Genomic DNA, 13,952 nt, shown 5'->3' on the forward strand with positions numbered 1-13,952 from the left:
GAGCCGTGACGTGTGTGCGTTTCCGAGGAGGGACGAAGAGCGTGCATTGTGGCCTTATCACGGGGCCTCAGGAATCGTCTCGTCGTATATCCAAGGAGGAAGGTGAGCGATCGTTGTGAGTAGACCGTGTAAGAGCGGAACATTCAGCATATTCGTTCATGAGAAGAAGCTGCATGGTAGTTGGTGAGCCCTGGTGTTGAATACCGCGTCAGGAATTACCTCACATACATTTCCCGCCTAGAGAGGGGCTCGGTGCCGTTTTGGGCGCATCTTCCCATGCAGGACGAAGCTGCTCAACCCCAAAGTTTAATAAAAGACCATCTCTGAACAAAGCTAAGTGCCAGAATAAAGGGAGTATTTTCTTTTCTTTCATTTCCCCTTGTCTGTATTAAAGTCCGTGTGTTGAGGCGCCTCAACTTTAGGCTTTAATTTACGTCACGTTTTATGATTATATTTTGAATTATTACCATTGTAAATATTTGATATATTTTCATTAAACCAACGTGTTTATTTTAAGTTGCTTGTGTTGTCTATTTGTTGTGGGTTCGAGATACACCCCGTTGTGCTGTGCGTCCATCTGCTCCGTCCGTGCCACCCTTTCCTTCCCACAGGTGCCATAATCTTCGAGGATCACGTGTTCGCCTCAGGAAAACCACTTGGCGATCCAGCCTGGTCTGTGTTAACCGCCCGTCCACGAGAATTGGGTCGGGGAGGGGTGGGGTGGGGAGGGGGGATTAACCTAACCGCCACGGCCGTGACAATATAATGCTCTTCCTTGGTGAGAGGGGATTGCCTTTCTGTGGATCATCATAAAGAATTGGAGATGTTCACAATGGGAATTTTCTTGGTACACTGTAGCTTTTAGCACATTATGATTCCCTTATACAAGACCATATCACAAAGGTCCACGTGTCACAGCAAAGAAGAGAGTGAATGCAGGCCCACTGCATTTCTGCTGAATCAAAAAATGAGCTTATAGATCTCTATGCTGAAAAGGTTCATCATTTAATCTTGGATGAACAAGAAAATGTGAAGGATTTTTCTGTTACGGTTGATGCAACACCAGATGCCAGTCATACAGAACAAACAACATTCATCCTCAGATATCTCGATCAAGAGCAAAGTGGATTCACTGTTCAAGAACGTTTCTTGACCTTTGGTGATTGTTGTGTGAAGACGAAGACACAGATCGCTTCCATGACTCTCAAAACACTGAAGGAGAATATTCCTTTTACTGATTGCCATGGGTAAGGAGATGACAATGGTGCAAACATGGGTGGAAAATACAATGGTGCTCAAAAACACATCATTGAAAAGAACCCTCTGTGTGTGTTTTCACCTTGTAGTTGCCATACATTGAACCTATGTGGTGCAGATTCCGCAGCGAGCTGTCCTGAAACAGTAACATTCTTGGGAAAGGTTCAGACAATCTACAACATATTCTCCAGTAGCCCTCAGCGGCGGAGCATACTGCAAAACAAAGTCGGGTCCTCTCTGCATGGATTACCTGGCACAAGGTGGACAGATCATGTTGAAAGTGTTCGACCATTTGCAGCTCACCTCCCTGGAAAACGAGAGGCCTTGGAAAAGCTCCTCACACTGAATCTCCATCCTAAAACAAGGAATAATGTTAATGGTGCCATCAAATATCTATCTTCATTCATCTGCATCATCATGTCTGCAATTTGGCTGAAAATTCTCATAGAAATCGACAACAGAAACGAAGTCGTTGAAGCCAGAAAAGCCACTACTGAAGTTGAGGTTTCAAACTTGAATAGCCTCATCAGTGTCCTCAAGGAATTTCGAAACAAGTGGCCTGATATTCGAACTGAATCAAAACTTGTAGCCAGTGTTATGAATGTTCCTGCTGAGTTTTCAAAGAAGCATAAAGCTAAGAAGAGAGCGTTTTTTTTGAAGAGCAAACACATGAGGAATCGCTGACCTTTGACAGAAAAACCGAAAGCGAAGAGGAGGCAAAGTTCTATGTTGGTGTGTATTATGTTCTGGCAGAACTCACCACGCGATTTGAGGCCATGAATTAAATAAATAAATAACTTGTTTCGTTTTCTTTGGAGCTATCGAGAGCCGAGTGAAGAAGAAACCTCCAGAGCGTGCACAAGAGTCACAAATAAATACATCACCGATGTCTCCCGGTGTCAATTGGAAGACGAAACCACTCATCTGAAGTGTGTCCACAGCGCAAACATCGGTGACAAACCTCTGGGCCCACTTCAACTTTTGAACCAGATCACTACGACGGGGCTCGATGAAATATTCTACAATATCTGTGTTTTTCTGAGAATGTTTTGCACTTTAACTGTGTCAGCTGAATGCTCTTTCAGCAAACCGAGACAAATTAAAAACGACATGAGAAGCACAACGACGGAGGGAAGACTCGATTCATTGGCAATGCTGAGTATTGAAAGTGAATTATCACGGCAAACAGACTTTGGAATGATTATAATTGATGAATTCACAAAAAGAGAAAACACAAAAAGTTGGTTGAGATCGATATGCACAGATGTCATTTCATCCATTTGTAATTTAATTTGCATTCTAACATGTCGAGTTTATTTGTGTAAAAATGGTGAAAAGAACATACAATGTTGAACTTTTCTTGGTGTGTAATATAACTCATGCTAGTTAATGAAAGTTTATTATATCGCTTCAATAAATGGCCAATCAGGGAGCTGCAGCGCCCGTGGCAGAACGATGGCTGCACCTACTGACCTCATGTTCATCCGTGGTGGCTCCTTGATGTTGTGATGTGTCATTCTTGGTATGTTGGTTATAATTGTATTTTGATCTTCCTCTGATGTAAAATATTTGCAATTCAGCATCTAAAAAGGCCACCATGAATACGAGATACTGTAACTTAAACCATTTCGCTTTTTCTGTCTGTCTGTGTCTCTCTCCAAATTTTATACATATACATACATATATATATATATATATATATATATATATATATATATATAGTATATACATATGGAACGATCCCCCTTTTCTCCATTCGTATGCATCCTGTGGCTACTGGTTGCATCATTGCTGGGGCCTGGGAGCACAGGATTACATAATATTACATGGTCAGGTTTTATTATAATACAAGTCTGGAGACGGCAATGGTTCACGAGCGGTATTTGATGATGTAGATTGTTTCAGAAGTCGAGGATGAGACAATGTGATAATTTTTGACCAAGTTATAAAAATGATCAACATGATGTGGTACGAGTGACAGGTTATTAGTTGCAAAATGTCGAAAACCCGGTTTCGTTCAACAACTTTCAAAATTTGACCTTTGCATAACCTAAAAAGGTCACAAAACAATGTTGTGTACATTAAAATAAGTAAACAGGATACGTGCTATAGCTTATTGGAGTTAGTTCGTCGAAGAAGGTCGAAAACCCAGTTCGATTCCCACAACTTTGAAAATTTGACCTTTGTGAATTTTAAAGGTTAAAGGTCAAGGATTTCAAAATTTGACCTTTGCATAACCTTTAAAAGGTCACAAAACAATGTTGTGGAGATTAAAATAAGGAAACAGGATACGTACTATAGCTTATTGGAGTTAGTTCGTCGAAGGAGGTCGAAAACCCGGTTCGATTCCCACAACTTTGAAAATTTGACCTTTGTGAACTTTAAAGGTCAAAGGTCAAGGATTATGACCTTTGGTGCAAAACTTCCTCTGGAACATTCCAGGAACAATATAACGTCATATAGGCTATATGGCATTTCGCACTCCTCGGATTATCCATACTTTGATGAAATCAGCGTAAAAACAAAGTTGAAGGGGGTGCCACGGGCAAGGTGTTCGAGATAGAGAAAAATGGTTTCAAGACTTTAGGTGGGGAATGACCTCAAGATTATGCATAAAAAATATTGTCATCCTAGCTCTCAAAGTTTGGGCGGTCGTATGATTTTTACGTCAAAATTCGCAATTTTCTAAGTTCGTGACCTTGTGACCTTGACCTTGGGACGAAAATGAAAAATCAAGCTCCGTGGGGCTATGCAGGTGCCATTGGGCTAACCAAATACCGAAACCCCTGCCAGATTCGACAAACCCCCTTGGAAAAGATGGATTTTTATGTCAAAATTCGCAATTTTCTAAGTTCGTGACCTTGTGACCTTGACCTTGGGATGAAAATGAAAAATCGAGCTCCGTGGGGTTATGCAGGTGCCATTGGGCTAACCAAATACCGAAACCCCTGCCAGATTTGACAACCCCCCTCGGAGAAGATGCAAATTGAAACCGGCTACCCCCTAAAAACACATGTTTTTTGGGCGTGGCTCTGCCCATAATGGGCGCACCATGCCCATTCTCAGGAAAACACAACTAGATCATGATATAAACCTCCCACCAAAATTTCATCAGGATCGGATCAAACCCCACGGAGCTATGCTCGGGACAGACAGACAGAGACAGACAGACAGACAGACATACAGACATAGACAGACACACCAATAACGAATATAGTGGTCACTTACTGACTCGTGAACCAATATTATATCTGAAACCGGATGAAGGGGGTCTAACATGCTACGTATTGCCCCGGCCCCCATTCTGACTCTCGGCGCCCCTGGGTTGGAGTCTGGAGAAAGGGGAAGGGAAGGGGTGGGATGAGGGAGGGGGAAGGGGTGGGATGAGGGAGGGGGAAGGGGTGCGATGGGAGTTCGGAGAGAGGGGGGATGGGGTGAGAGGATGCAGGGGTGGGATGAGGGAGGGGGTAGGGGTGGGATGAGGGAGGGGGTAGGGGTGGGATGAGGGAGGGGGAAGGGGTGGGATGAGGGAGGGAGAAGAGGTGGTCGGAGGAACCCAGCAACCCACTAGTCGATTAATATAATAATATATTAAAACCTTGGTGATATCCCTCTGCCTGACACACTAATCTCCTCCCCACTCCGACCATCTAAGACTCGAAGTGAAATGAAGAGCTGATGAATAAACCAACATATCAAATTAATGGCGTGTGGATAAAGCACAGGCACGACAGGCCCAATGTCCCCCTCGTATATCCACGTTTCCTTGTATGTCCAGTACTGTATTTATTTGATAAAGTAAAGCTGTTTTATTCATGAGCAACATGGGGAGGGAGACTCCACGAACGTTCGAGCGTCTGATAAGTCAAACAACTCAACCAACAAATATGTTAATTTGGTATACGACCCATCGGCGTCTCGATGCTCATCGGCCCACCTGGTTGTTCGGTCGGTGCAGGTTCCCGGTCCCATGAATCGGCTTCCACTTTCACGATGTCCATCTGTCCCCCACACACGGTCCCGGATCCCTTCCCAGGCTCTGTCCGCAGCACGGACACGGACAGACCGGAAACTACGTCACTAATTCCGTCCAGGAACGTTAATTTGCGCTCCAACACGAATCCTGTCAAGATCATTTCTCTTCCTTCTTCATCCACTTTCCATCCCTTTCCCCGACACCCTCTGACCATCAAATTTTCCATTTCCAATTCATTCACCTGTTCCCCCCTCCCTCCCGCCCCCTTTGTCCTCTACCCCTCCCTTCCACTCCCTTTTTCCTCCACCCCTCCCTCCCACTCCCTTTTTCTTCCACCCCTCCCTCCCACTCCCTTTTTCCTCCACCCCCTCCCTCCCACTCCCTTTTTCCTCCACCCACTCCCTCCCACTCCCTTTTTCCTCCACCCACTCCCTCCCACTCCCTTTTTCCTCCACCCCCTCCCTCCCACTCCCTTTTTCCTCCATCCCCTCCCTCCGCTCCCTTTTTCCCCCTCCCACTCCCTTTTTCCTCCACCCCCTCCCTCCCACTCCGTTTTTCCTCCACCCCTCCCTCCCACTCCCTTTTTCCTCCACCCCGCCCTCCCACTCCCTTTTTCCTCCATCCCTCCCTCCCACTCCCTTTTTCCTCCACCCCTCCCTCCCACTCCCTTTTTCCTCCACCCCTCCCTCCCACTCCCTTTTTCCTCCACCCCTCCCTCCCACTCCCTTTTTCCTCCACCCCCTCCCTCCCACTCCCTTTTTCCTCCACCCCTCCCTCCCGCTCCCTTTTTCCTCCACCCCCTCTCCCGCCCCCTTTTTCCTCCACCCCTCCCTCCCGCTCCCTTTTTCCTCCACCCCTCCCTCCCGCTCCCTTTTTCCTCCACCCCTCCCTCCCGCTCCCTTTTTCCTCCACCCCTCCCTCCCGCTCCCTTTTTCCTCCACCCCTCCCTCCCGCTCCCTTTTTCCTCCACCCCTCCCTCCTGCTCCCTTTTTCCTCCACCCCTCCCTCCCACTCCCTTTTTCCTTCACCCCTCCCTCCCACTCCCTTTTTCCTCCACCCCTCCCTCCCACTCCCTTTTTCCTCCACCCACTCCCTCCCACTCCCTTTTTCCTCCACCCCCTCCCTCCCACTCCCTTTTTCCTCCACCCCCTCCCTCCCACTCCCTTTTTCCTCCATCCCCTCCCTCCGCTCCCTTTTTTCCCCCTCCCACTCCCTTTTTCCTCCACCCCCTCCCTCCCACTCCCTTTTTCCTCCATCCCCTCCCTCCGCTCCCTTTTTCCCCCTCCCACTCCCTTTTTCCTCCACCCCCTCCCTCCCACTCCCTTTTTCCTCCACCCACTCCCTCCCACTCCCTTTTTCCTCCACCCGTCCCTCCCACTCCCTTTTTCCTCCATCCCTCCCTCCCACTCCCTTTTTCCTCCACCCCTCCCTCCCACTCCCTTTTTCCTCCACCCCTCCCTCCCACTCCCTTTTTCCTCCACCCCTCCCTCCCGCTCCCTTTTTCCTCCACCCCTCCCTCCCGCTCCCTTTTTCCTCCACCCCTCCCTCCCGCTCCCTTTTTCCTCCACCCCTCCCTCCCGCTCCCTTTTTCCTCCACCCCTCCCTCCCGCTCCCTTTTTCCTCCACCCCTCCCTCCCGCTCCCTTTTTCCTCCACCCTCCCTCCCGCTCCCTTTTTCCTCCACCCCTCCCTCCCGCTCCCTTTTTCCTCCACCCCTCCCTCCCACTCCCTTTTTCCTCCATCCCTCCCTCCCACTCCCTTTTTCCTCCATCCCTCCCTCCCACTCCCTTTTTCCTCCACCTCTCCCTCCCACTCCCTTTTTCCTCCACCCCCTCCCTCCCACTCCCTTTTTCCTCCACCCCCTCCCTCCCACTCCCTTTTTCCTCCACCCCTCCCTCCCTCCCACTCCCTCCCACTCCCTTTTTCCTCCACCCCTCCCTCCCACTCCCTTTTTCCTCCACCCCTCCCTCCCGCCCCCTTTTTCCTCCACCCCTCCCTCCCGCCCCCTTTTTCCTCCACCCCCTACCTCCCACCCCCTTTTTCCTCCACCCCCTCCCTCCCACCACTTTTATTTTTCCTGTGAAGCCCACTCGTCCATCTCTCCGTGGCCCAACTGCTGGATTTGTTGGCGCATGCGCACACACGTCCAGGCCAGAGGAATACAGACAATCAAGGAAGCAGACAACTCACTATCTTTACACTTCCCTTTTTAATCCGTATCCTTCGTCTCCGAACACGCACACAATTGTGAATTCAGCTCCCTCATTACCATCACCACTTAGTCAGAAATTTGGAATTTGTTTCAGGGTTCCGGTGATAACTCGCCTCCTCATCGACCACCTCTTTTTCTGGCCGTGCACCCTCTCCCCTCTCCGTGTCTTGTCCTCCCTCAAACTTCTCAAGTCCACCGACAACCCTCTTCGAGTGAAACGACCTAAATCCAGGATCACTGCTCACCTCCACTCATTCGTTCCTCTTTCACCCACCTGTGGAACCAATCCCCCCTTGTCTTTCTGCTCTTCCTTATGTTCTGGTGTTGTTTTGATCCGTTCTATGGTTGTCGCCCCTCCACGAGCCTCGACTTTGTATACAAAACAGCACTATGACAAATTCCTTACACAGTGGACTGTGTTCAAGGGCCAATTTGAGATAATGTGTCATGCAAGCAATCGGATGGGGGATGTAGGTCATCGAAAGGTGCCACGAGGTGTATTCCAAAGATTTCTCGAACTGAAGTAGGGTTCGTTGAGAAACGTCAGTTCAGGTGATTACCCCGCGGACACAACAAGGCGAAAAGCGCGATTCAGCAATTGGTTCATGTCCGTCCGTTGGTCGGTCTGTCGCCAAACGTCAGTTTATGATCGAGGAGAAACTCATTTCAATTAAATGTTATATTTTGAACACCAATCAGAAAACAAGCAGTCATAGACTGGTACTTACGAAATCGTCAACTTGACCTCTGACTTTGTCTAATAAAAGCTGTCTCTAGAGAAGGTAGCGACGCAAACCACAAGTTTCTACGATGATTCTGTACCAAACCATCAAAAATCGTAACGTCGACTGAAGCAAAAATCTCCATTTCTCCACGCAATTATTTTATCAAGGTCACAAAACCGTAATATTCGGCCATCCACCAACAATCTTTACATAATCCGACGGCTCAGCGAGTCAGGCGTGGGTGTGAAGTTTCTGGGTGCTTGGTCTCCGTATGCACTCGATGAGAGGTAGGGTCGCGGTTGTCGAAACTTGGGTGGAAGACAGCACTTGGCCCAATGGCCAAGTTTAGCACACAACCTGCTTGTGTCATTGCGAGCAGGACATTGGTTACGTATGTGCTGGAAGGTGTGAGGTCCCACAGTTTTTGTACTTACTGAGTCTCGGGGCAACAGTGGAGATGCTTATGTTGTTAGCTGCTTTGTTAGCACATTCATAGTATGCAACTGCTTGAGGTATGTGGTGGAGGCTTAGTATTTTTGCCCCAGTTTCAAGGCATCATGAAGAGCAAAGGTCTTTGGTTTTGTCAAAAACTCTTTCTGAAAGTCAGAGATTTGGGTACTTGCAATGATTTTATTCTATCAAACCAATGTAATACCATTACAGGTCCAAATCATCGGTTCTCTCACGCCACGGTCCACCCCTCTTCCTATCTCGGTTACCCGACCAGGAAGAACCCTTGTCATCTTCTCCAGACACGATCATCTATGATCACCTCCTTCTGGCACCCTGGAGGATTCCCGAGAGCCAAGTAGAGGATCAACCACTATACAGGCAAGCCAGGATACACAATACCAAGGCTCTCTCTCAGCAACTGCTCGTTAGACACAAAGTCCGATCAGCGATGGCCAAGGATTTTCTGAAGAGACCTGGTACAGAAGAAATTAAGTGTCCATCTCAGATTCCTAGTCAGAGTCCAAGTCACATCCGTAGAACAAAAGCACCAAGGACCTGAAGACTCGGACTTTCATCTTCCTGCACAGGTACTGACAGTGCTACACCCCATGATCAAGTGAATCCATAACTCCCCAGGCCCGACCCAGACGTCTGCTGACCTCTGGCTCTCAGCCAGCAGAGACAAGATTATCACTGCCAAGGTAAGTGATTCTCTCCATGCCTTCAACATTCTCACCACAAACAGGTACAGATAAGATAGCAGCATCCACGATGTCATTGAAAGTCTGGATCTTAGTCTTGACCCAGGAAACCCATAATCCCAGTGGCACTGACTTCCTTCAGCACCTCGAGGACCCCCAAAAGGATATCCAGAGTCTCTGCAAAGATGACTGTATCATCTGCGACATCAAGGTCAGAGATCTTGACATTCCCAAACGACGCACCGCAACTTGATCTCTCTGACATCCTCCCGAGAATCCAGTCCATGCAAGTGCTGAAAAGTGTGGGGGCCAGTACACACCCCTGACAAACTCCAGTAACATCTGGGAATAAGTCGGAGATGGTGTCACCACATCTCACAGCACTCTCAATCCAGAGTATAGGTCAGACATCCGATTGATCAGTTTTGATGGCACCCCACAAAGACTGAGAATCCTCCTGAGGGCTGGTGCTTAAGCAGATGGTGGCGAACCCTATCAATAATTATCCGAGCAAAGACCTTGCCCGGCACCGAGAGCAGCATCACCCCTCAGTAGTTGTTGCAGTCCTGGAGATCTCCCTTCCCTTTCCAGAGAGGGACAACAAGGCCCCTCTTCCAGTCAGTTGGGATGATGCCTGTGTTCCAGGCAGAGCACAGAACTGAATGTAATGTCTCGAGTACAGCATCTCCACCAGCCTCGAGAAGTTCAACATGGATGCCACAGATCCGAGGAGCTTTACCCAATTTCAACCGGTTCATCGCAACCTGTGTTTCCACAAACGAAGGTGGATTACAGTTGATTGGAGGGTCAGCAATAGGGATATTAACACCACTGACATCCAACTTGACAGCTGGTGGATCAGTCTGGAATAGCCACTCAAACTAACTGGCCCTCTGACTCCTTGAGAATCACCTGTAAGCAGGATGAGAATCAAAGGGCGGAGGAGCTCTTTGTGAGCCAACGGCCATCCATATCTAGTGCCTAACTGTGTCTGCGGATGTCCACCTGCAGTTGGGTTACTTTCATTAGGAGGTTGGTGACAGGATTTGCACTCCCGCCACCGTAAAACCCTTCATTCCGCAAAACGCAAAAACGCAAAAAAAACTGAAAACCCACTCCGTGGGAGTACCTCCTGTGCAGCTTCTCTTCGCAGGGCAGCTCACCGGATGACGAGATTGGGGCAAAGCCTTCGGGACCCCCGATCTTTGATGATAGGAGGGAAACCACGGGGTAACATCCCTGGGTCAGATTGCGGGAGAGCGTGTCGGAGTGGTGCTGAGGTGTCGTCCACCAGACGGCAGTCTCCTTGGGTTAACCTGAGGCGGTCCCTTCGGGTGGGTGCCTGGAATGTCCTATCCCTAAGAGAGGATGATCACCTGTCTCTGTTATCATCTGAGCTCAAGCGTTTGGACATCGGGATTGCAGCTCTCTCTCTGAGGTTCGGAGACCGGATTGCGGCGAGATAATGGTGGGTGGTTACACCTACTATTGGTCTGGTCGCTCTGATGGTTACCATACCCAAGGAGTTGCTTTGGCTGTGTCCAATAAGCTGACCCCAATGATAATAGAGGTAACACCGGTCAACGAGCGTATTATGAGATTAAGGATTCGTCACTCCTTAGGTGTCATTTCCCTGGTCTCTGTTTATGCTCCGACTGAGGCGCGTGATCTCACCGTGAAGGATGCATTCTACGCCACGCTCGAGTCTGTGGTTGATCAGTGCCCCAGACGAGATACACTTCTAGTCTTGGGGGATTTAAATGCATCGACTGGAACTGATAGGGATGGTTATGAGGTGCGTGTTGGTCCCCATGGGTCAGGAACTATGAACCAGAATAGCACTAAGTTCCTTGACTTTGCAAGAAGTCATGGACTTAGGGTGGCTGGTTCATGGTTTCAGCACCCACAAGCTCATCGCTGGACTTGGTATTCCAATGCTGGCGGTGTGGCAAAGGAGATTGACCATGTCCTCATTGATGGTCGTTGGAGGATGATCCAGAACTGCAGGGTCTACCGGAGTGCTCAGTTCCTCAATACTGACCACAGGCTTGTTGTAGCAACTCCAAAGCTGCACCTTAAATCCTGGAGAATGGTACCATCCCAGCCTGGGCTGGATGTTGGCAAGCTCAGGGATGAGAGAGTAGCTGAGGAGTTTGCGAACAGGCTGAGTGGACACTTGGGGGGTCTGGGTGCTTTGGGGGGGTCCTGAAGAGTTGTGGAGTGCCTTCAAGACCACCGTCCTTGATGTTGCCCGTGGATGTCTTGGAGCTCACCGCAGGGAAAAGAAGAATTTTGTCTCTCAAGGGACACTAGATACCATAGACCAGAGTCGCAGGGCCAGGCTGAATGGCAGAGCTGAGCTGTTCAGGGAGCTGAGGCCTAAAACTGTACGTGCACTGAGGGTGGACAAGGAGGCCTATGTGCGAGGAATCTGTGAGGGGGTAGAGCATCACCTGTGGACAAGTGATTCTCCTCCCGCTTACAGGGGAATCCACGCATTGCGTTCATCCAAGCCCATCCCTCGGAGCACTGCAGTTCGAGCGGAGAGTGGTAGGCTCTTGACAGAGGAGTCTGAAGTGAAGGCCCGCTGGGCCGGTTACTTTGAGCGGTTGTACCAGGCTGATCCCCCAGCTGTCGAGTTGGACGTCAAGGGTGTTACAATCCCTGTTGCTGACCCTCGAATCAACTGTGGTCCACCTTCGCTTGTGGAAACACGGGCTGCGGTGAACCAGTTGAAACGGGGCAAAGCTCCAGGGATCTGTGGCATCCATGCTGAACTTCTCAAGGCTGGTGGAAATGCTGCACTCGTGTCGTTGCATGCAGTTTTGTGCTCTGCCTGGAACACAGGCATCATCCCAACTGACTGGAAGAGGGGCCTTGTTGTCCCTCTCTGGAAAGGGAAGGGTGATCGCCAAGACTGCAACAACTACCGAGGGGTGACGCTGCTCTCAGTGCCGGGCAAGGTCTTTGCTCGGATAATTCTCGATAGGGTTCGCCACTATCTGCTTGAGCACCAGCGTCCAGAGCAGTCAGGCTTTACACCAAAGAGGTCAACGATTGACCGTATCCTTGCATTTCGTGTCCTCACCGAACGCAGACGAGAGTTTCGGCAGGGGCTGCTTGCAGCCTATGTTGATCTCTGTAAAGCGTTCGATTCAATGAATCGGGATGTCCTCTGGAGGATTCTTGGTCTTCGTGGGGTGCCACCAAAACTGATCGATCTGATGTCTGAACTCTACTCTGGTACTGAGAGTGCTATGAAGTGTGATGGTACCATCTCTGACTTATTTCCAGTTGTTACTGGAGTTCGTCAGGGGTGTGTACTGGCCCCCACACTTTTCAGCACTTGTATGGACTGGATTTTAGGGAGGATGTCGGAGAGATCTAGCTGCGGTGCATCGTTTGGGAATGTCAAGATCTCGGACCTTGATTTTGCAGATGATGCAGTCATCTTTGCAGAGACTTTAGACATCCTTTTGGGGGCCCTCGAGGTGCTGAATGAGGAGTCGGAGCCGCTGGGATTGCGGGTTTCTTGGGTCAAAACTAAGATCCAGGCTTTCGGTGACATCTTGGATGCTGCTGTCCTGTCTGTGTCTGTTTGTGGTGAGGATGTTGAGGTCGTGGAGAGATTCACTTACCTTGGCAGTGATATTCATGTCTCTGCTGGCTGCGAGTCAGAGGTCAATAGACGTCTGGGTCGGGCCTGGGGAGTCATGGATTCACTGGATCATGGGGTGTGGTGCTGCCGGTACCTGTGCGGGAGGACGAAAGTCCGAGACTTCAGGTCCTTGGTACTTCCAGTCTTGCTTTATGGATGCGAGACTTGGACTCTGACCAAGGATCTGAGACGGAGACTTAATTCCTTTGGTACCAGGTCTCTTCGGAGAATCCTTGGCTATCGCTGGTCGGATTTTGTGTCCAACGAGCGGTTGCTGAGAGAAACTCGGATGAGATTTGTTACCTGCATAGTCCGTGAGCGTCAGTTGCGGCTGTATGGACATGTGGCTCGTTTTCCTGACGCTGATCCTGCTCACCAGATTCTCTCAGCGAGGGAGTCTCATGAGTGGAGGAGGCCAGTGGGCCGACCACATGCCTCGTGGTTGCAGCAGGTTGACCATCATCTCAAGGAGATGGGGATGGGCCTGGCATCTGCCTGGGGGATGGCCAGACGGAGGCCCCTGGAGTACCGGCAGAATGTGGACGCAGCGACGTGCTGTTCTGGCACATGCTCCCATACCTGACTTGACCTGATCGCAACCTGTGTTTCCACAAACGAAGGTGGATTACAGTTGATTGGAGGGTCAGCAATAGGGATATTAACACTGCTGACATCCAACTTGACAGCTGGTGGATCAGTCTGGTACAGCCACTCAAAGTAACTGGCCCTCTGACTCCTTCACTTCGGACTCCTCTGTCAAGAGCCCACCACCCTCTGCTCTAACTACAGTGCACCGAGGGATGGGCTTGGATGAAAGCAATGCGCAAATTCCCCTGTAAGCAGGATGAGAATCACTTGACCACTGGTGAACCTCTTCCCCCTCACAGATTCCTCACACATAGGCCTCCTTGTCCACGCATGGCACACGTAAAATTGTGCGCCTCAGTTCCCTGAACAGCTCAGCTCTGCCA

General features: G+C 49.6%; 1 protein-coding gene across 5 annotated transcripts in view; it reads right to left on the reverse strand.

Moving 5' to 3' along the window:
- Positions 1-5,483, reverse strand: part of LOC147024869 (uncharacterized) — a 23,004-nt gene extending 17,521 nt beyond the window's left edge. The window contains exons 1-2 of one of the 5 annotated variants that reach the window (XM_085885181.1): positions 5,195-5,449; positions 1,508-1,612 (exon numbers count right to left, since the gene is read on the reverse strand). In XM_085885181.1, the coding sequence (XP_085741307.1) occupies positions 1,508-1,612; positions 5,195-5,229 (140 nt within the window). In that variant the 5' untranslated portion in view covers positions 5,230-5,449. Of the gene's footprint in view, positions 1-1,507; positions 1,613-5,194 lie in introns of all 5 variants that reach the window. The other 4 variants (XR_015059245.1, XR_015059246.1, XM_085885180.1 and 1 more) reach the window with 4 other exon arrangements.
- Between the last annotated feature and the right edge of the window lie 8,469 nt (positions 5,484-13,952).

This window comes from Eptatretus burgeri, chromosome 6 (assembly GCF_056783735.1).
Source record: "Eptatretus burgeri isolate ZD-2024b chromosome 6, Ebu_testis_v1, whole genome shotgun sequence".
Taxonomy (NCBI): domain Eukaryota; kingdom Metazoa; phylum Chordata; class Myxini; order Myxiniformes; family Myxinidae; genus Eptatretus; species Eptatretus burgeri.